This window comes from Chiloscyllium plagiosum, unplaced genomic scaffold, assembly GCF_037043375.1.
Source record: "Chiloscyllium plagiosum isolate Xiang-an unplaced genomic scaffold, Cpla_swu_hap1 HiC_scaffold_50, whole genome shotgun sequence".
Lineage (NCBI taxonomy): Eukaryota > Metazoa > Chordata > Chondrichthyes > Orectolobiformes > Hemiscylliidae > Chiloscyllium > Chiloscyllium plagiosum.
In genome coordinates this window covers 47,485,939-47,509,009 of record NW_028270188.1, presented here as the reverse complement: position 1 = coordinate 47,509,009, position 23,071 = coordinate 47,485,939, and the positions used below count along the sequence as shown (strand labels likewise).

At 49.3% G+C, this 23,071-nt stretch overlaps 1 protein-coding gene across 1 annotated transcript; it reads right to left on the bottom strand.

The window, feature by feature from the left end:
- Positions 1-25: 25 nt before the first annotated feature.
- Positions 26-13,009, bottom strand: pmf1 (polyamine modulated factor 1). Its single transcript, XM_043684020.2, has 5 exons — positions 12,751-13,009; positions 10,170-10,275; positions 5,337-5,437; positions 2,134-2,329; positions 26-1,275 (listed from the first exon to the last, which is right to left on the bottom strand). Exons 1-5 carry the CDS (start codon positions 12,987-12,989, stop codon positions 1,231-1,233), a joined length of 687 nt encoding a protein of 228 aa, XP_043539955.2. The 5' UTR covers positions 12,990-13,009; the 3' UTR covers positions 26-1,230.
- Positions 13,010-23,071: the final 10,062 nt, after the last annotated feature.

The following is a 23,071-nucleotide window of genomic DNA, read 5'->3' as shown; positions in this document are numbered from 1 at the left end:
GAAGACACAGAACACAGGATGATTGTGATTCACGCTGATTTTCAGCTTTGGTTTAATGCAAACACAAATTTACACTGATAATTCCTCGCCCACCAACCACCCACCCCGTGACAAATTTCACAGCCATCCTAAACACTGCCCTCGAAGAAAATTTGTGCAGACAATGTTCTCTGCAGTGACAGTACAGATGCCACTGTTTGTGCGTGTTGAAGAAGTTAGTCCCACGGTAGAATGAGCGGCTGCTGGATAATGCGATAGAACTGAGTGAGTGAGATACCAGGCTGTTGGTTTCAGAGTGTCTGCATACACTCACATACTCCCAGACTGGTAGGAGACACTGCTTAATAAATAGACCAAACTGAGATGGGATCATCCATCCAGACACAAGTTGTATATACAGCAGCTCTGGTATATCTCTGGTCTCAAGATTAGATGCAGTTTTGGTATACCACTGCTCGATTTAAAACTCTCCCCCAGTCAGCTCAGGTAAGGACCCCTTACAGGTACCTTTGTTGAGAGGTTAAAGGAGCGATCAACCACAACAATACAAACCTAGACTTGGTCAACACTTCCAGTAACTTTGGAAGCAAGATTATACAGAAAAGAGAAAATGAACAAAATAAAATTACCAATATACAGCAACAGAGATTGGCTTTCAAATTCAAACCTCAAAGCAGAGGCCAAACATCCAGGTTTAAGGGATCTTTTTATCCATCAAGTTGAGGGATACTGCGCAGAAATAACCCACTCTACACTGTCCCCATCAAACACTGTCAGGATGAGGTCAGTACAGGGTTAGGAAGAGTAAAGCTCCCTCTGTGCTTTTAAACTTAAAATAAAGCTTTCTCTACATTGTCCACATCAATCATAGGGTTAGATAGAGAGTAATGCTTCCTCTATACTATCTTGAACAGCTGGTGTGACTGCCCTTAATTTTATCTCATGGGCCGCAGTCAGCCAGCAGAGCAATTCAGTCTGCAGAGGAAAAGGACAGTCACTACGTCATTGTTATTCCTCTCTCTACTTTACACATACCATTCATTTACCCTTCCTACCTGGGTACCATTTACCTCCTCATCAGTTATTTATTGAGGTATGCAGGGACTTTGAGCTGGGCCGGTTCACCTCTGAAGATCACAGAATGTGAGTGAAGGTACATGAACACATCAAAAATTAGAAAATCACTTGGAATTCAACAACGGCATTCAGACACCGGCCACCTTCACTTGTTCAGTGTTCGTCCAACTGAAACTGACGACAGAGTTCAGTACATTGCTGTGAATCAAATACACCAGTGTTAGCAACATGACATCGAGATCCAGCCTCCGCCAAACATACACTAATATGTTCATAGATTCCCTACAGTGTGGAAGCAGACCAGTAGGCCCATCAAATTCATACTGATCCTCCAAAGAGTATCCTTTCCAGATCCAGCCCCTTTCCCTATCCCTGTAACCCTGCATTTCCCATCACTAACCCACACATCCCTGGACACTAGGAGGCTAGAGACAATAAATAGAGCTTAATAAGTAGACTAAAGTGAGACAGCGTCATGCATCCAGACACAAGGTGTATGTACAGCAGCTCTGGTATACCTCTGGTCTCAAGATTAGATGCAGTTTTGGTATACCACTGCTCGATTTAAAACTCTCCCCCAGTCAGCTCAGCGCCTGATACAGACAGTGAGCCAATTCAATGATACAAAGGTAAGAACCCTTTACAGGTACCTTTGTTGAGAGGTTAAAGGAGTGATCAACTACAACAATACAAACCTAGACTTGGTCAACACTTCCAGTAACTTTGAAAGCAAGATTATACAGAAAGGAGCAGAACTACAGAGAAAATGAACAAAAGGGACACTACAGGGTAATTTAGCTCAGCTGATCCATCTAACCTGCCTATTTTGGCACGTGGGAGGAAACCGGAGCACCCAATGAAAACCTATGCAGACACAGGCAGAATGTGCAACCACCACACAGACAGTCATCAGAGGCTGGAATCGAACCTAGGTTCCAGGTGCTGTGAGGCAGCAGTGCTAACCATTGAGCCAACATGCCATCTTGTTCGTGGAAGATCTACACTCATGATTCAAGACAGCAGTGAGCTGCGCTGCTGTTTATTAGTATTCCATACCTGCCAACGCTGACATTGCTCGTCTCGCACTCGCACCAACGATTCGACCCTGCTCCTGCCCTCGAGGACTGACTGTGCCAGAGCTGCATTCTCCTCCTTTGCCCTCTTCAGTTTCAGACGCAGGTAATCACGCTGTTGCAACAGGTATGGCACCAGGTGCGTCCGTAGGTCCACAGCTGGGGAGCCTGTGGGACGCCTGAAATTCAGCAACAGGGGCTTCATTTAGCAGGTGACATACTACATCAGTCCCACACACACCGATATCCACATTAGAGTCGTAGAGACTTACAGAAACAGACTCTTCAGTTCAACTCATCCATGCCGACCACATCTTAGATAAATTTAGTCCCATTTGCCAGCATTTAGCCTACATCCCTCTAAACCCTTCTTATTCATATACCCATCCAGATGCCCTTTAAATGTTGTAATGTACCAGCCTCCACCGCTTCCTCTCGTAGCTCATTCCATACACCACCACCCTCTGTGTGAAAAAAGCTGCCCCTTAGGTCCCTTTTAAATCTTTTCTCTCTCACCTTAGTTTTAGACTCCCCCATCCGAGAGAAAAGACCTTGTCTATTCATCCTATCCATGGCCCTCATGATTTCATAAACCTTCAACCTCCGACGCTCCAGCCTATTCAGCCTCTCCCCACAGCTCAAACCCTTCAAAATCTGGCAACGTCTTTGTCAGTCTTTTCTGAACTCTTTCAAGTTTCACAACACCCTTTCTATGGCACAGAGACCAGAACTGCACATAATATTCCAAAAGTGGCCTAACCAATGTCCTGTGCAACCACAGCATAACCTCACAACTCCCATATTCAATGTACTGATCAATAAAGGCACACAATAAAGGCAAGTATACCAAACGCCTTCTTCACTATCCTATTACCTGCAACTCCACTTTCAAGGAACTGAACTTACACTCAAAGGTCTCTTTGTTCAGCAACACTCCCCAGGACCTTGCCATTAAGCGTATAAGACCTGCACTGATGTGCCTTTCCAAAATGCAGCACCTCACATTTATCTAATTAAACTCCTGCCACTACTTGGCCCATCTGATCAAGATCCCATTGTGCTTCACTGTCCACTATACTTCCAATTTTGGTGTCAACTGCAAACTTACTAACCATACCTCCTATATACAAGTCCCTTCTCCCTACCTTTTATCTTAGCCTGCTTGGCACACCTTCCTCATTCCTGAAGGGCTTATGCCCAAAACATCAATTCTCCTGCTCCTTGGATGCTGCCTGACCTGCTGCACTTTTCCAGCAACACATTTTTCAGCTCTGATCTCCAGCATCTGCAGTCCTCACTTTCTCCTCCTATATACACATCCAAAGCATTGATCCTTGTGGCACACCACTGGCCACCAGTCTCCAATCTTAAAAGAAACCATCCACCACCACCCTCTGATTTCTACGTTTGAACCATTTCTGTATCTAAATGGCTAGTTTTCCCTTTATTCCATGTGATCTAATCTTGCTAAACAGTCTACCCTGAGCAAGCTTGTTGAACGGGTCACTGAAGTCCATGTAGATCATGTCCACCGCTCTGCCCCCATCAATCTTCATTGAGTTTTTTGAAGAAGTAATCAAGTTATTGAGATACAATTTCCCACACACAAAGCCATGACAACTATCACTATGACTATGAGTCTTTGCCATTCCAAACACATGTAAATCCTGTCCCCCAGGATGTCCTCCAACAACATGCTCACCACTGTTGTCAGACTTAATCTATAGTTCCAAAGCCACAGCCTGCTTAGCCTCTTCCTGTAACTCAAACTCTAGTCCTGGCAACAACATCCTTGTAAATCTTTTCTGTACCCTCTCAAATTTAACATCCTTTCTGCAGAAGGGTGACCAGAATTGTACACAATATTCTGAAAGTGGCCTCAGCAATGTACAGCCTTAACATGGCATCCCAACTCCTATAGTCAGTACACTGACCAATGAAGGCAGGCACACTAAACTCCTTTTTCAACACTCTGTCTACCTGAGACCGTAGGGCACTTTCTCTGGCAACAGTCCCTAGAGCCACCATTAACTGTATAAGCCCCACCCTGGTTTCCCTTACCAAAATGCAACATCTCGCATTTATCGAAAACACTTTCAAAGCAAAAGGGAAAAACAATTCCATTCACATTGTTTACCCTCTCATTCTCTAACTCAGAGATCACCGACAGTGATCAGGAGCAGGAACCCTGCGATTGTTCAGACTAGTTATACCAGGCCAGCCCTTGGAAATAGATTTTATTTAAACTCATTGTGGGATGTGAGCACCACTGGCTGGGTCAGCATCTACTGCCCATCCCTCATTGCCCTGGAGAAGATGGTGATCAGCTGCTGCAGTCTTGGTGGCAAATGGCATTTAATTTAGATAAATGCAAGGTGTTGCGGTTTGATAAGGCAAACCAGAGCGGGACTTATATATTTAATGGTGAGCTCTGGGGATTGTTGCCAAACAGAGACCCAGGGATGCAGATGCATAGTTCCTTAAAAGTGGAGTTGCAGGTAGACAGAGTGGTGTAGGTGGGGTTTGGTATGCTTGCCTTCATTGGTCAGTGCACTTGAGTATAAGAGTTTGGGTGTCATGTTGTGGTTGTAGAGATATTGGTTAAGTCATTTTTGAAATAATGCATGCAATTCTGGTCACCTTTCTATAGGAAGGATGTTGTTAAATTTGGGGGTATATAGAAAAGATTTACAAGGATGTTGCCAGAACTTGAGGGTTTGAGTTACCAGGAAGAGTCTGAATAGGCTGGGGCTGTTTTCCCTGCAGCATCAGAGGCTGAGGGGTGACCTTATTGAGGTTTATAAAATCATGAGTGGCATGGAAAGGGTGAATAGCCAAGAAGATGGGGGAGTTCGAAAGTAGAGGGCACAGATATATCATGAGATGAGAAAGATTTATAAAGGACCTGAGGAGTAGGTTTTTCATGCAGAGGGTGATGCATGTGTGGAACGAGCTGCCAGACAAAGTGAAGGCTAGTACAATTACAACATTTAAAAGGATGGGTATATGAATAGGTAGGGTTCAGAGGAATGTGGGCCAAATACTGGCAAGCAGGACTAGGTCAGATTGGGATGTACAGAGGAATTGGACCAAAGGGTCTGTTTCCATGCTGTATGACTCTGCTGTTAGACAAGGAGTTCTATCCAGCTGCTAGTTTACTCCTGAATGATTGCAGTCTGCCCTTACCACGCAGGGTCTGTACGTGCTTCAGATTCACGTTCCAGCTGATCCAATTTAGGGAGTGCTCGTTCAAACAGTCCATCTTCAGAGATCTGACTGACTTCTTCCTGTAATGGGGAAAAAAAGAGCAGGTTTCAGGAGATGGTTCTGGATCTCAGATTAATTATGTACACGCAAAGGATTTAATACACAATATCTTAGCGAGTTTTGAAAAGATTTGTAGCTCAGGTTGAGGTTCTGGATGTAGGTTTGCTGGCTGAGCTGGAAGGTTCATTTCCAGATGTTCATTTCCTACTAGGTAACATCTTCAGTGAGCCTCCGGGCGAAGCACAGCTGACGATTTCTGCTTTCTATTTATACATTTGGGTTTCTTTGGGTTGGTGATGTCATTTAGCAGGTTAGGGTGGATTGTCCATACTAAATTGCCGTGTGTACAGGAATGCGCAGGTTAGGTGGATCAGCCATGGAAAATCAGGGTTTTGGGGATGGGTTGTGTCTGGGTGGGATGCTTTTTGGAAAGTTGGTGTGGACTCGATGGGTCGAAAGGCCTGCTTTCACGCTGTAGGGATTCTTTGAAATGATCTCTCACTGAAATCACATAGCATTTGCAACAAGATAGATGAATTGACTGCACAAATAAACAGGTAAGATTTAAGTGCCATGATGGAGACATGGCTGCAATTTGAACCAAAACCAGGAACTAAATGCTCACGGGTATTTGACATTCAGGAACAATAGATAGTAAGGAAAAGAAGGTGGGATAATGCTGTCAGTGAAGGATCAACAGCAGTGAAATTCAAGATGTAGAATCAGTGTGTGGAGCTAAGAAACAGCTGTTTTAAAAAATTCTCAAGGTCAGGTTCGTAGGAGAGTAGTCTGACACAGAACAAACGACCAAGAGGCGAGTCTGCTAGAATATGAGCATTTTATTCCCCGCAGCGTCGCCACAACCAGGTCTCATACTTACAACGGGTCTGGCTTATACTCACTCTACATGTTACCGGAACTGGGAGCCGTCAGTTCTCGTAGAGCGGTTGCCAACAACCCACGCTCGGCGGTTAAACGTAACCCCGGAGCAGACTCCCGGGTCTGGCTTATACTCACTCTACATGTTACCGGAACTGGGAGCCGTCAGTTCTCGTAGAGCGGTTGCCAACAACCCACGCTCGGCGGTTAAACGTAACCCCGGAGCAGACTCCCGGGTCTGGCTTATACTCACTCTACATGTTACCGGAACTGGGAGCCGTCAGTTCTCGTAGAGCGGTTGCCAACAACCCACGCTCGGCGGTTAAACGTAACCCCGGAGCAGACTCACCGAACTGGAGACTTTTCCAGCTGATATACTCTTTTCCAGATATAAACATTCATGTGAACAGCAGAGCAAGGCTAAAAAACACATTCCATTCTGGTTACATACAGATAAGAAGATTCACACGGGGAGGTGTGTAATAAGATTCACACGGGACTAAGCAACACCTCCATTCCGGTTAGATTCACACATGTATTGGGACATAATTTTTAACCGTTTCACCACATTCCACTGCTTGGCCCAATACATGTGTTACATTATGATTCACACATGTATTGGGACATAATTTTACACCACAACAGCAAAGGACAAAGAGTGGTGGGAGTTGTTTGTAAGCCACTAAACAGTATTATACAGCATGGTATAAATTAGGAAGCTGGATAATGCAGTAATAACATGGAATTTCAACTGACACCAACCTACAAGATAGTTTTCTAGGACTGTATTTCAGGGATCCAATAAGATAACATGCTATTTCTTGTAGCATTCTGAGAAAATGATGGTCTACTGGTACTGTAACTGAACTATTAATCCAGCGATTCAGATAATGTCCTTGATACCTAGGTTTGAGTCCTGCAATGGCAGATGGTGGAATATGAATTTAGTAAAAACTGTCACTCAAAGTGGCAATGGAAGTGGATAAGGCGATAAAGAAGAGACACAGCATGCTTGCTTCATTGGTTACGACACTGAGTATTAAAGTCATGTTGCAACTGCACAAGGATTTGGTCAGGCCACATTTGGAGTACTGTGCGCAGTTTTGACTGTTGCACTACAGGATGGATGTGGAGGCTTTGGAGAGGATGCAGAAGAGGTTTACGTCGATGATGACTAGATTGCAGTGTATTGGCTATAAAGGTAATCTTGGATCGTTTTTGCTTGAGTCGAAGGCACAGAGATGACCTAATAGAAGTATATAAAATTACAAGGGATATAGGGGGGTAGTTGGGAGTCTCTTTCCCAGATGGAAATGTCAAATACCGTGGGGCAAAGGTTTAAGGTTATGGGGAGAAACTTTAAAGTGAGGAAAACACAGGGGGTAGCAGGTGCCTGGAACATGCTGCTGGGGTAGTAGTAGAAGAAGATACAATAGCAAAGTTTATAAGGCATTTAGACAGACACATGAACAGGCAGGGAACAGAGGGATACAGACCTTGAGCAGGTAGATGGAATTAGTTTAGAAATGGTATCATGGTCAGCACAGATACGGTGGGCTGTGCATTACTGTTCTACGTTCTATTTTAGATATAGTATTGTGCAATGAAAAAGATCTAATTACAAGACCGTAAGAAATAGGAACAGGAGCAGCCTGTTTGGCCCATTGAGCCTCCTGTGCCATTCAATACGATCATGGCTGATCTGACATACCTCATGTTCATTTTCCTGCCCTTTCCCCATAATCTTTGATTTCCCGACTGATCAAGAATCTGACTATCTCAGCCTGAAATAGACATAAAGACTCTGCCCCCACAGATCTCTCTGACAAGGAGTTCCAAAGAATCTCAAACCACTGAGAGAAGAAATTCTTCCTCATCTCAGTCTTAAATTGGCACCCTTTGATTCTGAGATTATGCCCCCTGATCCTAGACTCTCCCAGCAGAAGATACATTTTCTCAGCATTTAGCCCAACAGCCCCTATCTATTTTAATAAGATCACCTCATTCTTCTAAACTCCATTGAGCAGGACGACCTAACTTTCACTCATACAATAATCCCGCCACGCTGGAGATCATCCCAGTGAACTTTCTCTGAACTGCCTCAAGTGAAATATATCTTTTCTTAAATACGCAGACCAAAACTGCTCACAATACTCCACATGTGGTCTCAGCAGCAACTTGTACAGCTGCAATACCCTTAAATTTATAATTCATACTCTTTTGTAATGGAACTTCTACAGAATATATATTATATAATATTATAGAATTATACATTAAATTTGAAAGTGAACCTAAACCAGGTTCTTCAACTGAAAATAAACTAGGAAACTGTAAGAAACAATCTGGCTACGCCTTTGCATACTAACATTTAAAAATACTGTATTTCTCTCATGAAACAAATTTTAAGAAGTGTGGAACTTAACACTTCAAAGTGAAAAGATCCCTGAACCGTTCTGAGTCACATCAGTTCTTTAAAAAGGTTAGCATACTCAAAACTGGCCATCTAGCTTGTGATCTTGTCATTAATACACAGACAAGTAGAAAATGTATTGAAGTAGGGTCAATCTTGATTACAATTGAGATTGATTTTCTACTGAATTATAGAGTTATACAGCATGGAAACAGACCCTTTGGTCCAACTAGTCCATACTAAACATAATCCCAAACTAAACCCACCTGGATTAGAGTGGTGCTGGAAAAGTACAGCAGGTCAGGCAGCATCCAAAGAGCAGGAAAATCGACGTTTTGGGCAAAAGCCCTTCATCAGGAATTCCTGATGAAGGGCTTTTGCCCAAAACGTCAATTTTCCTGCTCCTTGGATGCTGCCTGACCTGCTGTGCTTTTCCAGCACCACTCTAATCCAGACTCGGGTTTCCAGCATCTGCAGTCCTCGTTTTTACCTAAACTCATCCCACCTGCCTGCTCCTATCCCCTATCCCTTCAAACCTTTCTTATTCAAGTACTTATCCAAGTGTCTTTTAAACATATCCACATCCACCACATCCTCAAGAAATTTATGACACATGCGAACCACCCTCTGTCCAAAACATTTGCGCCTCGCATCTTTTTAAAATCTGACTCCTCTCACCTTAAAATTGTGCCTCCTGGTCTTGAAATTCCCCCATCCTTGGGAAAAAGACAACTATTATTAACTCTATCTCTACCCTTTGTTATTTTATAAACTTCTATATGGTCACCTCTCAATGTCTGACATTCCAGTGAAAGACACTTGTAATAAGGTAGATTGAGCAATAGGGCCGGTTCACAGACAGTTTAAAACATGGTGATTACAAATTTACATTTCTTTGAGACTCAAAAATCTTGTCAGGAAGGTAGTTTAACCACGGTAATTGACAGAAATTAAAAGATTGCATTAGACGAAAGAAATAAAGTTGCCAAAATATTACGAAGACCGATGACTGGGAACATTTTCGACTTCAGCAGAATAGGGACGAAGAGTGTGGTGCTGGAAAAGCACAGTTGGCCAGGCAGCATCCAAGGAGCAGGAGAGTTCAACACTTCGAGCATACGTTGACTCTCCTGCTCCTCGGATGCTGCCTGACCGGCCGTGTTTTTGTAGCACCACACTCTTCGATTTTGATATCCAGCATTTGCAGTCCTCACTTTCTCCTTCAGCAAAATAGGACCAAGAAACTGATAAAGAGGAAAATAGAACATTAAACTAGTGAAAAACACAAAATAGATGGCAAAAGATTTGGTAGGAAGGCAAACAAAGAACCACACAACACAGCTATTTGGCCCATTGAGCCTATTCCATTTCTTTGACAGAGCTATTAATTTTGAACCAATTGATCAATTAACAAATTTGACAACAGCCAGAAATTTTAATAAACAGGGTTCTTCATTGCTCACCTGGATAGAGGTCTGGAGTTGAGAAATAAGCTGCTTGTAGACACTATGTGTGAACTGTGGCTGAATTTTGTAAACAGGTTGAAAGCACTGAGCAAACCTCTCAAAGCTACATATGGAGGGAAGAAAAACAGGGTACCATGCCCTCAATTATTAAAACATATCCATCAAGCAACCGTCAGTGTGAAAATCAAAACAAATACACAAAATAAAGTAATCAGATTCATTTCAAATTTAGAGGTGGAGTAAATTACCAGCAGTTGCTATTAGTTGACCACATATGCCAAAGGCCAATGAACAACCTAGTTTGCGGATATTGAGGCATTTAAAGAGCTCAAGCAGAACACACACTGCTTGCAGATAGGATTGATCTGACAGAGTATTCGGAGACAGAGTAGTAATCAAATCAGCAGTGTCAAAATCCTGCAACTCCCTTCCAAATCTGGACGTACAACAGATGGAGTGCATTGATTCACACCTTCTCAAGGGCAGTAAATACTGGGTTGATCTTGCTTATGACAGTCATGCAGTATGGAAGCAGACTCCTGGGTCCAACTTGTCTACCCAGTCCAGTTTCCTAAACAAAACTGGCCCCATTTGCCTGTGATTGGCCCATATACCTCTAAACCTTTCCTGTGCACATTCCTTCCAAATGTCTTTTAAACGTTATGACGTGGAGGAGCCGGTGTTGGACTGGGGTGGACAAAGTTAAAAATCACACAACACTAGGTTATTGTCCAACAGGTTTATTTGGAAGCACTAGCTTTCATAGCACTGCTCCTTCATCAGTATGTGGAGCAGGACCACAAAACACAGAATTTCGAGCAAAAGATTACAGTGTCATGCAACTGAAATGATATTTTGAACAAACCTAGATTGCTGTTAAGTCTTTCATCTTTTAGAATGGGTTGCAGGTTTTGGTTTATTAATATGTAAATCCCAGTACTGATGTTACATGATTTTTCAAAACTTTTAAATGTTGTTACTGTACCTCCATCTACCACTTCCTCGAGCAGTTCATTCTACATATGAACCACCTTCTGTGTGAAAAAGTTGCCCATCATGTCCCTTTTAAATCTTTGTCTGGGAAAGAGACCATGGCCATTTACCAAGCCCTTTATAAACCTCTATAAGGTCACCTCTCAGCCCCTAACGCTCCAGTGAAAAAGTTCCCAGCTTATCCCTTAACTCAAACCCTCCAGTCTCAGCAACATCCTGGTAAATCTTTTGTGAACTCTCTCCAATTTAATAATGTCCTTCCTAAGGTAGGGTGTCAAGAACTGTACACAATATTCCAGGTGTGGCCTTACCAATGTCCTGTGCAACCTCAACATGTTGTCCCAACTCTCACGATCTGATCAATGAACGGGCAATCTAAACAGGTAGCCCCGATGTAAGGAGGTTCTCTCAAAGGGTACATTCCTAATGTAGGGGGAATTCCTTAAAAGGAGTAGACCCAGTACAAGGGGGATTCTTTAACGGGCCAATTCTAGTGTCAGCAGGCATTTCCCCATTGTAATGGGGGTCCCACAATGGTGTAGTCTCTGTGTATGAACCCTTAAAAAAGGGAATCTCTGGGCAAGGGGTGATTCTTTAAAGTTAAAGATGTATTCCTTAAAGGGGCAGGACCTTATAGAGGTGTACCCCTTGAGGGACAATCCAAACACAAGGGGCTTTTCATCAAAGGGTCAGGTATCCCTTAAAGGGGCAGTGCCAATGCAATACGGGCAGTTGTCCCTTAAAGGGGCAGTGCCAATGCAACACAGGCAGGTATCCCTTAAAGGGGCAGTGCCAATGCAACACAGGCAGGTATCCCTTAAAGGGGCAGTGCCAATGCAACACGGATAGGTATCCCTTAAAGGGGCAGTGCCAGTGTAACACGGGCAGGTATCCTTTAAAGGGGCAGTGCCAGTGTAACACAGGCAGGTATCCCTTAAAGGGGCAGTGCCAATGCAACACGGATAGGTATCCCTTAAAGGGGCAGTGCCAATGTACACGGATAGGTATCCCTTAAAGGGGCAGTTCCAGTGTAACACGGGCAGGTATCCCTTAAAGGGGCAGTGCCAATGCAACACAGGCAGGTATCCCTTAAAGGGGCAGTGCCAGTGTAACACGGGCAGGTATCCCTTAAAGGGGCAGTGCCAATGCAACACAGGCAGGTATCCCTTAAAGGGGCAGTGCCAGTGTAACACGGGCAGGTATCCTTTAAAGGGGCAGTGCCAATGCAACACAGGCAGGTATCCTTTAAAGGGGCAGTGCCAGTGTAACACGGATAGGTATCCCTTAAAGGGGCAGTGCCAATGCAACACAGGCAGGTATCCCTTAAAGGGGCAGTGCCAGTGTAACACGGGCAGGGTTTCCCTTAAAGGGGCAGTTCCAGTGTAACACGGGCAGGTTTCCCTTAAAGGGGCAGTGCCAATGCAACACGGGCAGGTTTCCCTTAAAGGGGCAGTTCCAGTGTAACACGGGCAGGTTTCCCTTAAAGGGGCAGTGCCAGTGTAACACGGGCAGGTTTCCCTTAAAGGGGCAGTTCCAGTGTAACACGGGCAGGTTTCCCTTAAAGGGGCAGTCTGTTGACTGTTACCTGGCGGTTTCTAGAAGCTTCTCCACTGTGGTATCTATCGCCGCCTTGAACAGTCTCAGCCTTTTTGAGTCCGAGGCCGGAGTGTCCGCCCCCGATCCGGATGAAGTGTCCAGACCCGTGGACGGCGGGGTTACCCCTCCCCGCTCCCCCTCAGGCGGGGCGCCCTCCGAGCTCTCCCGCCCTCCCTCGGGGGTGACCGTTACTCCGCTCCCTCTCCTCTCGCCGCTCTCGAGCTCCATTCTTCCCGCCAAAGGCCCCACCCGCGCGCTTCAACCTGACTGGTCGACGGACGCTTTGCCAATTGGGCTAGAGGCTTGTCAGTCAGGCGCCGATCGCCCCACCCTCTCTGCACTGATTGGGCCCCGCTTTCGCTCCCGGCGAATCAGGAAAACCGACACGTTAACTGCGCCCGGTTTGTTTCTGTGGACTCCTGTCATTGGCCAATCTTCTTGGAACCGCCTACCATCGGCTTTGATCGCGCGGACCACTCTAAATCCATGATTGGTCAGACTGAGGGTCACTCAATACAGAGACCCCACCCACTCCCCGTTTGAGCCTATCAAAGCTATGAGACTTGGTAGGCGGCCTTTCAGCCCATGCTGTTCCTCCTGGCTCCCTATTTCTGTCAAAGTTTTAAAAAAAATCACAGAACACAATTTAAAGGGTTCATTTACAAGGATGTTGCCAGGGTTGGAGGATCTGAGCTACAGGGAGAGGCTGAAGAGGCTGGGGCTGTTTTCCCGGGAGCGGAGGATGAGGGGTGTCCTTATAGAGGTTTACAAAATTATGAGGGGCATGGATAGGATAAATAGGCAAAGTCTTTTCCCTGGGGTCGGGGAGACCAGAACCAGAGGGGCATAGGTTTAGGGTGAGAGGGGAAAGATATAAAAGAGACCCGAGGGGCAACTATTTCACACAGAGGGTGGTAGGTGTATGGAATGAGCTGCCAGAGGATGTGGTGGAGGCTGGTACAATCGCAACATTTAAGAGGCATTTGGATGGGTATATGAATAGGAAGGGTTTGGAGGGACACGGGCCGGGTGCTGGCAGGTGGGACTAGATTGGGTTGGGATATCTGGACGGGTTGGACCGAAGGGTCTGTTTCAATGCAGTACATCTCTATGACTCTATCCTTCCTAATGCAGTGTCCAAAACCAAACACAAATCTTCCCGCAGAGGTCTAACTACTGGTTCTGTATAAGATCATCATAACGTCCCTACTACTGTACTCTTATTTATGAAACCTAGAATTGGTATGCTCTGCAAACAGCTGTCTATTTGTTCTAACGTCCTTAACGACAAGTATTTATACACCCAACTCCCTCAGCTCCGACACACCCTTCAGATTCATGTATTTTATGTGATAATAATTCAAAGAACTGCAGAGGCTTAAAATCTAAAACAAAAGCAAAGTGCTGGAGAAGCCCATGTTGTGGAGAAAAAGCAGAATTAACACTCTGAAGGAGGATTACTGCACTCAAAGTATTGTTTCTGTCTTCAGAAGTTGCCAGATCTGCTGAGTATCTCCTGCAATCTCCCTTTACTTTATAGTTTTTCCCTGTTCCTTGTGATGGGCATCACCTCAGCTTTCTTCACACTGAACTTCGTCTTTCATCGATCCATTCTCTCTACTAACATACCAATGTCCTTTTGAATTTCTACATTGTCCTCCTCAACAATTCTCCAAAGTGTTGTGCTATCCGCAACTTTGAAATTGTCCCCTGCACACAGGATCACTTGTGTGTATCAGAAAATGCAAGGATCCCAATATTGAACTTTAGGCAGCATGGTGGCTCAGTTGTCAGGGACCTGGGTTTGATTTCATCTTCGGATGACTGTGTGAAGTTTACACATTCTCCCTGTGTCTGCAAGAGTTTGCTCTATAAGAAATGCTGGGTTATAGAGTAGAGGGGTGGGATACTCTTTGGAGGGTCAGTGTGGACCCAATGGGCTGAATGGCCTGCTCCCACACTGTAGGGATTCTATGATACCATTACAAACCTTTCAGCTCTAAAAATAACCACTCACCCAAAGTCATGTTGCTACTGTCCCTACAATTCCATGACCTATAACTTTCCTTACCTGTCTTTTCAGTAGCTGAAAATGTGTTGCTGGAAAAGCGCAGCAGGTCAGGCAGCATCCAGGGAACAGGAGAATCGACGTTTCGGGCATAAGCGAAATGTTGATTCTCCTGTTCCCTGGATGCTGCCTGACCTGCTGCGCTTTTCCAGCAACACATTTTCAGCTCTGATCTCCAGCATCTGCAGACCTCACTTTCTCCTGTCTTTTCAGTAGCACTCTATCAAACACCTTTCAAAGACCATGTACACCACACCAACAGCACCACCCTCATCGAGCCTTGCTGTTCTGTTCAAAAAACTCCAAGTTAATTAGACAATTTCCCCCAAACAAATCTGCACTGACACTTGCAAATCACTCCACGTTTTCCATGTGACTCTTAATCTATGCAGAACAATGTTCTTGAAATTTCCACACCACTGCTGTTAAATCATCTGGAACTGCGAGAGCACTTCTGCAACTATGTTTGTGTGAGGATGAAATGTTTGCTGTTCTCTAATCTTTTGGATTAGCCCCAATCCAGGGAAAATTGAAAGATTATCATCAACACCTCTGCAGTTTCCACTCTCATGACCTTTAGTATCTTTAGATACATTTCGCTTGGTTCCCAAGTCTCATCACCTTCAAGTGTTGCACTGATAGAAAGTATTGGATATACTAATTAAATTACATACCATTCTAATGATTTGAGTTTCTTTCTCTGTCACTGTAGTTTGTGCAGCATCTGTTTCGTGGGTAGAGATAGATGCCAAGTATTCATTTAACACCTCAGTCATGTCTCTCACCTCAGAGTGTAAATACTGATTTCAATCCCAATTAATCCTCAGCTGCCTTTTACCAACTTTTTATAATGATGTGTTGAGAGAAGGCTTTGGGATTTCCATTAATGTTTCATAATTTCTCTTCTTGTACTTGGTTTTTCACCTTCCTTCTGACCTGCTGTAATCAGCTTGGTTCTTAACCCGACACCTTTAATAAGCACACTTCCTTTTCTGTCATTTATATCTCTCATCTTCCAAATAGGGTTGGCACTGGGGGAGCGGGCACTGTTGGAGGGTCGGCGCTGAGAAAGCACTGCACTGTCAGAGGGTGGGTGCTGAGGGAGTGGGCACTGTCAGAGGGTCAGCGCTGAGGGATTGTTGTACTGTCGAAGGGTGGGCACTGAGGGAGCAGGCACTGTCAGAGGTCGGTGTTGGGGCAATGTTGCACTGTCGTAGAGTCGGCACTGAGGGAGTGGGTACAGTCAGAGGGGTTGTAGTTTGGAGAAAGAAAAATAATCAGACATGCAGACAGATGATAGATGGCCTTAACGCCCAGGATTTACTGATCAGCAAGTGGCTCTGTACAGTGTAGACTATCAGTAGCAGTTTCACAGATAAAACAGAACAAAGCGCACATCGCAGTAGAAATCAGTGCCCAGTGCACTGCATAATACAACACCACGCAATCAGTCTATGTGCAGGATAGTGTATACCAGGCCATCACAAACAGTATGTGCCTGGGACACTGTAAACCTTAAAATACCCACAATTGGGATTGCCCAACATTTCCTATTTGAGCAACGTTTAATGATCTATAACCGACATACTACCCTGCAAAGGGCCAACGAACTCCAACCTACCTCCCTTTACTGGAAAGGTTAATAAAATTATTTTCTTCACTTCTCCTGAAGGTGCGGACTTTCCCTGGTCCCCCTCCCTCTCCTGAAGGGGCTGACGCTCACTGGGGTGCGGGGTCCCTCTCCCTCTCCTGAAGGGGCTGACCCTCACTGGGGTACGGGATCCCTCTCATTTAACAGTCACCTTCCAGTGATGGTGGGCAGGGAAGTAAGGATGGGCTAAATGGCCTGCCTCACTTTAACTAACTTCTCCTCCAAACCAGTGGGAATGGGCAGGTCCTCAGGGGCAAGGACAGCAGCCCAGGAGGACGAGAAGTCCCAGGGTAAGGGGAAAAGGATAGGGTAAGGCAGTAACTGTGCAGGGTCAAGTCTGGTAGCTCCATCCCGAACTTCCCTCACAGTTACACGCTTGCTGTCTCTCTCTCTCTCTCTCTCTCTCTCTCTCACACACACACACACACACACACACACACACACACACACCACCCCCCCCCCCCCACCCCTCAGGAAATATTTACACAACATACAGCAGCATTAGCAGCACTGACATGGCTTTTTTGTGAAATAAATACTGTTTTGCAATACGCATGTGCAATATAAAGGTGTCAGAGCATCTACCCAACATCCGTGTCTCTCGGTCAGTAATCCCAGTCCGATCCATCACACCCTGTCATGCAGCCGCCCTGACTCCCCTCCCCCACACCCCCAATCAATGAATTCCAGCCTCTGTTACTGAGGGTCTTTCTCCCCCTTACCTTAGAGGGAAGAGGGGAGGGAGAGAGTGACAGAGAGGGGAGGGAGAGAGTGGGAGAGAGGGGGGGGAAGAGAGTGGGAGAGAGGGGGGGAAGAGAGTGGGAGAGAGGGGGGGGAAGAGGCGAGGGGGGGGAAAGAGGTGAGGGGGGGGAAAAGGGGCGGGGGGGAAAAGAGGCGAGGGGGGAGAAGAGGCGAGGGGGGAAGAAGAGGCGAGGGGGGGGGAGAAGAGGCGAGGGGGGGGGAGAAGAGGCGAGGGGGGGGAGAAGAGGCGAAGGGGGGGGAGAAAGGGAAACGGGGGGGGGAACAGGGTGGGGGGGAGAAAGGGGAACAGGGGGGGGGAACAGGGTGGGGGGGGACGGGGAACGGGGGGGGAAGGGGAACGGGGGGGGGAAGGGGAACGGGGGGGCGGGAGGGGGAACGGGGGGGAGGGGAACAGGGGGGGAGGGAACGGGGGGGAGGGGAACGGGGGGGAGGGGAACGGGGGGGAGGGGAACGGGGGGGAGGGGAACGGGGGGGAGGGGAACGGGGGGGAGGGGAACGGGGGGGAGGGGAACGGGGGGGAGGGGAACGGGGGGGGGAGGGAGGGGAACAGAGAGGGGGGGGAAGGGGAACAGAAACAGAAAGGGGAGGAAGGGGGAAAGGGGAATAGAGAGGGGGGGAAAGGGGAACAGAGAGGGGGGGAAAGGGGAACAGAGAGGGGGGGAAAGGGGAAAAGAGAGGGGGGGAAAGGGGAAAAGAGAGGGGGGGAAAGGGGAACAGAGAGGGGGGGAAAGGGGAACAGAGAGGGGGGGAAAGGGGAACAGAGAGGGGGGGAAAGGGGAACAGAGAGGGGGGGAAAGGGGAACAGAGAGGGGGGGAAAGGGGAACAGAGAGGGGGGGAAAGGGGAACAGAGAGGAGGGGAAAGGGGAACAGAGAGGGGGGGGGGAAGGGGAACAGAGAGGGGGGGGGAAGGGGAACAGAGAGGGGGGGGGAAAGGGGAACAGAGGGGGGGGCAAAGGGGAACAGAGAGGGGGGGGAAAGGGGAACAGAGAGGGGGGGAAAGGGGAACAGAGGGGGGGGGGGAAGGGGAACAGAAACAGAAAGGGGAGGAAGGGGGAGAGGGGAATAGAGAGGGGGGAAAGGGGAACAGAGAGGGGGGAAAGGGGAACAGAGAGGGGGGGAAAGGGGAACAGAGAGGGGGGAAAGGGGAACAGAGAGGGGGGGAAGGGGAACAGAGAGGGGGGGAAGGGGAACAGAGAGGGGGGGAAAGGGGAACAGAGAGGGGGGGAAAGGGGAACAGAGAGGGGGGGGAAGGGGAACAGAGAGGGGGGGAAGGGGAACAGAGAGGGGGGGAAGGGGAACAGAGTGGGGGGGGGGAAGAAGGGGAACAGAGAGGGGGGTGGGAAGGGGAACGGGGGGGAAGGGGAACGGGGGGGGAAGGGGAACGGGGGGGGAAGGGGAACGGGGGGGAGGGGAACGGGGGGGGAGGGGAACGGGGGGGGAGGGGAACGGGGGGGGAGAGGAACGGGGGGGGAGGGGAGAAGGTGAACAGAGGGGGGGGGAGAAGGGGAACAGAGGGGGGGGAAGGGGAACAGAGAGGGGTGGGAAAAGGGGAACGGGGGGAGGGGAACAGAGAGGGGGGGAAGGGGAACAGAGGGGGGGAAAGGGGAACAGAGGGGGGGGGAAAGGGGAACAGAGGGGGGGGGGAAAGGGGAACAGGGGGGGGGGAAAGGGGAACAGAGGGGGGGGGGAAAGGGGAACAGAGGGGGGGGGGAAAGGGGAACAGAGAGGGTGGGAAGGGGAACAGAGAGGGTGGGAAGGGGAACAGAGAGGGGGGGAAGGGGAACAGAGAGGGGGGGAAGGGGAACAGAGTGGGGGGGAAGGGGAACAGAGTGGGGGGGAAGGGGAACAGAGTGGGGGGGAAGGGGAACAGAGTGGGGGGGGGAAGAAGGGGAACAGAGAGGGGGGTGGGAAGGGGAACGGGTGGGAAGGGGAACGGGTGGGAAGGGGAACGGGGGGGGAAGGGGAACGGGGGGGGAAGGGGAACGGGGGGGGAAGGGGAACGGGGGGGGAAGGGGAACGGGGGGGGGGGAGGGGAACGGGGTGGGGAGGGGAACGGGGGGGAGGGGAACGGGGGGGGAGGGGAACGGGGGGGAGGGGAACGGGGGGGGAGGGGAACGGGGGGGGAGGGGAACGGGGGGGGAGGGGAACGGGGGGGGAGGGGAACGGGGGGGAGGGGAACGGGGGGAGGGGAACGGGGGGGGGAGGGGAACGGGGGGGGAGGGGGGGGAGAAGGTGAACAGAGGGGGGGGAAGGGGAACAGGGGGGGGGAAGGGGAACAGAGGGGGGGGAGGGGAACAGAGAGGGGTGGGAAAAGGGGAACGGGGGGAGGGGATCAGAGAGGGGGGGAGGGGAACAGAGGGGGAGGGAAAGGGGAACAGAGAGAGGGGGGAAAGGGGAACAGAGAGGGGGGGAAAAGGGGAACAGAGAGGGGGGGGAAAGGGGAACAGAGAGGGGGGGGAAAGGGGAACAGAGAGGGGGGGAAAGGGGAACAGAGAGGGGGGGGAAAGGGAACAGAGAGGGGGGGGGAACAGAGAGGGGGGGGAACAGAGAGGGGGGGAACAGAGAGGGGGGGGAACGGGGGGGGGAAGGGGAACAGAGAGGGCGGGGGGAAAGGGGAACAGAGAGGGCGGGGGGAAAGGGGAACAGAGAGGGCGGGGGAAAGGGGAACAGAGAGGGCGGGGCGAAAGGGGAACAGAGAGGGGGGGAAAGGGGAACAGAGAGGGGGGGAAGGGGAACAGAGAGGGGGAAGGGGAACAGAGAGGGGGGAAGGGGAACAGAGAGGGGGGAAGGGGAACAGAGAGGGGGGAAGGGGAACAGAGAGGGGGGAAGGGGAACAGAGTGGGGGAGGGGAACAGAGGGGGGGAGGGGGAAAGGGGAACAGAGAGGGGGGAGGGGGAAAGGGAAACAGAGAGGGGGGCGAAAGGGGAACAGAGAGGGGGGCGAAAGGGGAACAGAGAGGGGGGGGAAGGGGAACAGAGAGGGGGGGGAAGGGGAACAGAGGGGGGGGAAGGGGAACAGAGGGGGGGGAAGGGGAACAGAGGGGGGGGGAGGGGAACAGAGGGGGGGGGAGGGGAACAGAGGGGGGGGGAGGGGAACAGAGGGGGGGAGGGGAACAGAGGGGGAGGGAGGGGAACAGAGGGGGAGGGAGGGGAACAGAGGGGGGGGAGGGGAACGGGGGGGGGAGGGGAACGGGGGGGAGGGGAACAGAGGGGGGAGGGGGAAAGGGGAACAGAGAGGGGGAGGGGGAAAGGGGAACAGAGAGGGGGGGGGAAAGGGGAACAGAGAGGGGGGGGAAAGGGGAACAGAGAGGGGGGGAAAGGGGAACAGAGAGGGGGGGAGAAAGGGGAACAGAGAGGGGGCGAAAAGGGGAACAGAGAGGGGGGGAAAGGGGAACAGGGGGGGGAGGGGAACAGAGAGGGGGGGAGGGGGAACAGAGAGGGGGGGGAGGGGGAACAGAGAGGGGGGGGGAGGGGGAACAGAGAGGGGGGGGGGGAGGGGGAACAGAGAGGGGGGGAGGGGGAACAGAGAGGGGGGGAGGGGGAACAGAGAGGGGAGTCATCCTTAAAATTGGGGCCAGGCCATTCAGGGGGAAGGTCAGAATGAAGAGATTCATTCCTGGGGACCTGAAAGTTCAGGAGGTCAGAGTCCAGTCAGGTCAGGGGACTCTTGAGAGCCGTACAACAAACTGGAGAGAGGAACTCCTCACAACCTCACACCATCTCCCCTCGCTCCGATCAGTCTCGACAAGTCAAACTGACAAACTAAGTAACAAAATTAAACAACGGAAGGACACTGACCACCATCTAAAATCACTTCCTGTGGCTGTCACAGATTTTAAGACCATGTTAAACTCATAAACTGAAGCCTGTTTGACAGAGTGTGTAAAGACTGTCTCCACACACTCCCATCTCTCTCTCTCTCTCTCTCTCACACACACACACACACACTCTCACACACACATACACACAGCATCATATACTTTGACTGTAAAAATAATTTCTCTTCCAGGACATTATTTTGCTTCATATCAGACACAATTCGCACTCCTTGCTGGCTCACCACATTGTACAGTGTTAAACACCATCATATTTACAGGGTGTGCATGGGTTGCAACACCACAGTGCAATTTTCACAGGGGCAGTTATATACAGAGACAGACAGAAGACATCTGGACAGTGCGTCTGTACTTCGGGCTGCTGGCTGAGTGCAGCCTAACATCAGCATTCCAACAGGGCTCCAAAGGTTTTCCGGCAGTCAATGGCCTTGGCACTCGGAGGCAAAACACGATATTGCTTCAGCTGCACTGAGCTCCAGGAGCTAGTCAGGCGGGAACAGGCAGCCCGGTATCTCTTGTCAAATATGCCTGTCAGAACGATACACAGGGAGTGAGAGATGGGACAGTCACATAGGCAGGTGAGGGGACAGAGAGAGAGAGAGAGAGAGAGACAGAGACAGAGACAGAGAGAGGGGTGAGGGGACAGAGAGAAAATACAGAGAGAGACAGACAGGTGAGGGGACAGAGACAGAGAGAGGTGTGGAAACAGAGAGACAGACAGACAAGGAGGTGAGAGGATAGAGAGAGAGACGGAATGAGAAAGGAGGGAGAGAGAAAGAGAGACACACACTTGGGGGAATGAGAGAAAGAAGTGGAATGAATAGAGATAAGTTGGAGAGAGACATACAGGTGGAGGTTGGGGCAGTGAAAATAAACAGCGAGAATGTTATTTTTTTTAAAAGTGTACAGATAAATCCTCAACTTCCAAAATATAAACCACTCTAACAAACAGCTAACTCCAAACTGAATAAGAAAAACCGAGGGGGAGCAAAGAGGTGACAAAGTGATGGGGGGACAACGTAGACAAAGCTTTACTCAGACTCTATCCCTTTGCTGTCCCTGTCCTGGGAGTGTTTGGTGGGGGGCAGTGTAGCGGGAGCTTTACTCTGTATCTAACCCCGTGCTGTCCCTGTCCTGGGAGTGTTTGGTGGGGGGCAGTGTAGCGGGAGCTTTACTCTGTATCTAACCCCGTGCTGTCCCTGTCCTGGGAGTGTTTAGTGGGGGGCAGTGTAGCGGGAGCTTTACTCTGTATCTACCCCCGTGCTGTCCTTGTCTGGGAGTGTTTGATGGGGGTGGGCGCAGTGTAGAGGGAGCTTTACTCTGTATCCAGCTGCCTAACAACATCATTGAGCGTGCACAGCTGGTTGCTACCTGATCTACCAGCCTATTCCATCTCACATGGGAGTGTCTGTAAGCTGGTAAGTATATTCTGACTTGGAATGCTCGACTATGAACACTGGATAGCAGACAGCACCATGAAGTCCCAGTGCGGAGTGTGTTGGTCCTCACCAATATCCATGTTGTCCTTCCCCAGTGCAGCCATGGTCAGGAGAGGATCTCTCTGTACAGACTCCTAAAGGAGGGAACGCACAGGTACAACTTCAACATGTCAGCACAATGTCACCCCCCGGCCCCCAACAGCCCACCCACACCGTCCCCTTCCCCCCAACACTGTTCCCCCCCTCCCCCACCCACACTGTCCCTTTTTCCCCCCATACCGTTCCCCTCTCCCCCAACCACACTGTCCCTTCCCCCCCACACTGTTGGCACCCCCCACAGTTTCCCAACAACATTGACCCCAACCATCCGCCCACACTATTCCTCGAAAGCTCCCCCATGCCATGACCCCTCTGATCCCCCTCACCCCCCCCATCTCCCCGTACTGTTCCACTGCTGCTCCCCCCAGCTCTACCACACCATCCTCTCCGCAACCCCCTCCCCCCACAAAACACCACTCCCTTGGACTTTCACACTGCTCCCTCATCCTTCCCCC